Genomic DNA, 1,568 nt, shown 5'->3' on the forward strand with positions numbered 1-1,568 from the left:
AGAAGTGTAAGCTGATCTATTTTCATATAGTATATCACTTTACAAAATGCCAATCAAACTTAACAACTGAAAAGGTACAGTATTACGTGAATGTCCCATAAACGCAAAAGTTCATGTACAATATGTTTAGGCCGTCATTTTTGTGAACCTAAATATAAAATCCAAACGATGGCGCTTAGTAACAGTCCATTGGAAAAAGTGAAGTACTTACCCCCGGATACATGGTAGATCAACGTACCTGTCCGTATAAAGTATGCAGTAAAGAATGCCCAGTCCTGTCTGCTACACAGCAGCATCTATGGGCCTGGCCACCCTTTCCATAATCATAGCTACCGCCTCCAAATGCTCTTTGGTATATCAAACCTTCTTCAGTCCTGCTAAACGGCATTCCATAATTTTCTAACTGAAAGTGGTAAAGTTAAAACTGTTTCAGATGATTTCTATGTTTTACATTAATTTTGGTTTGTGTGGGATTTTCTCAAGAGAAACCTAGATGTAAACACAAGTTTAAATCCTAATTGAAAAAGTACCAACAATTCCATTATGATCATTTCAATAAGCCCTATGGTTTAAATATAATTCATAATCAATGTATAAAAATTAGCGTTGTATCAAACTTGTTAGCTGATGCAGTAGACAACAGGCTCAAAAAATATCATTGTAAAATTTTCAATATATCTTTTCATTTACTGTATGTTGTAAAATACACATTATTATTGTTGCTACCTCTCACCCATTTGCCGAAGATTGTAATAAATATTTTGCAGAATTTTGTATTGCTTACTTCAATAACAGCCTTCGGAGCTTCTTCTGTCATGTAATGTATGGCATCCTGGTCACCTAGCCAATCAGAACCTTTCACTGTATCATACCTAATTAAATAAAAATTTTAATACAAAATAAACTGTTTAGAGTTTAAAAGAGTTTGAGGGAGACAGAAAGAAAATTGTATAGTGGTTGGTAATTAATAATTCTTATTGGAAATTGTAAATTATTTTCATGAAAAAAAATGTAAAAATTGGTACACAAATGATCTAATCTACTAACATATGCCATCTCCAGTCATCTGGTTCCATGTTTCCCAAAGCAGCATTAATACCACCCTGTAATTAACAAAAGAACTTGTTAATAAAACATATTTTTACTTTATTTTATTTTTAAAGTCAGACTCCGGAGGAAAAATGTTTGTTGATAAGTTGTAGAACTGAATTTTCTATGACAGAAAAAAGTTGTTTGACGAAAAATTGGGAAAGGGTGAATGAGATACAAATTTTAGAATATCTAAAAACTGGGGGAAAGGTATAAAAAGGGGCGGCCCCTTTTACCCCGTTTTTAAATATGCAAAAATTTGTGTCTCATTCACCGTTCCCAAGATTTTTGTCAAACTAATTTTTTCTCTCTTAGCAAAAATCAGTTCTACAACATATCAAAAACTGTTTTCTCTCTGGAGCCTGACTTTAAACCTGTGTGGCCTTTTTTATTAAAAAAAAAAAAAAAAAAAAAAATGGGGCTAAAGAACCTAAATCCTGTTATCAGTCATTTTCGCCAGTTTTGTTTTATCTTTGTTT

General features: G+C 32.3%; 1 protein-coding gene across 1 annotated transcript; it reads right to left on the reverse strand.

Annotated features, from left to right (window-relative positions):
- Positions 1 to 122: 122 nt before the first annotated feature.
- Positions 123 to 1,171, reverse strand: LOC117121779 (succinate dehydrogenase [ubiquinone] flavoprotein subunit B, mitochondrial-like). The gene is made up of 3 exons (XM_033267089.1): positions 1,048 to 1,171; positions 785 to 872; positions 123 to 403 (listed from the first exon to the last, which is right to left on the reverse strand). Exons 1-3 carry the CDS (start codon positions 1,074 to 1,076, stop codon positions 230 to 232), a joined length of 291 nt encoding a protein of 96 aa, XP_033122980.1. The 5' UTR covers positions 1,077 to 1,171; the 3' UTR covers positions 123 to 229.
- Positions 1,172 to 1,568: the final 397 nt, after the last annotated feature.

This window comes from Anneissia japonica, unplaced genomic scaffold, assembly GCF_011630105.1.
Source record: "Anneissia japonica isolate Jap-2015-1 unplaced genomic scaffold, ASM1163010v1 scaffold89102_len1568_cov98, whole genome shotgun sequence".
NCBI classification, from domain to species: Eukaryota; Metazoa; Echinodermata; class Crinoidea; order Comatulida; family Comatulidae; genus Anneissia; species Anneissia japonica.

Excerpts from the sequence above, each read along its gene's own strand:
- LOC117121779 (XM_033267089.1), bottom strand. The coding sequence starts at position 1,076 with ATGGAACCAGATGACTGGAGATGGCATAT. Across the intron at positions 873-1,047 it reads GATGACTGGAGATGGCATAT|GTATGATACAGTGAAAGGTT; the intron begins GTTAGTAGATTA and ends TTATTTAATTAG. Across the intron at positions 404-784 it reads CTCCGAAGGCTGTTATTGAA|TTAGAAAATTATGGAATGCC; the intron begins GTAAGCAATACA and ends TACCACTTTCAG.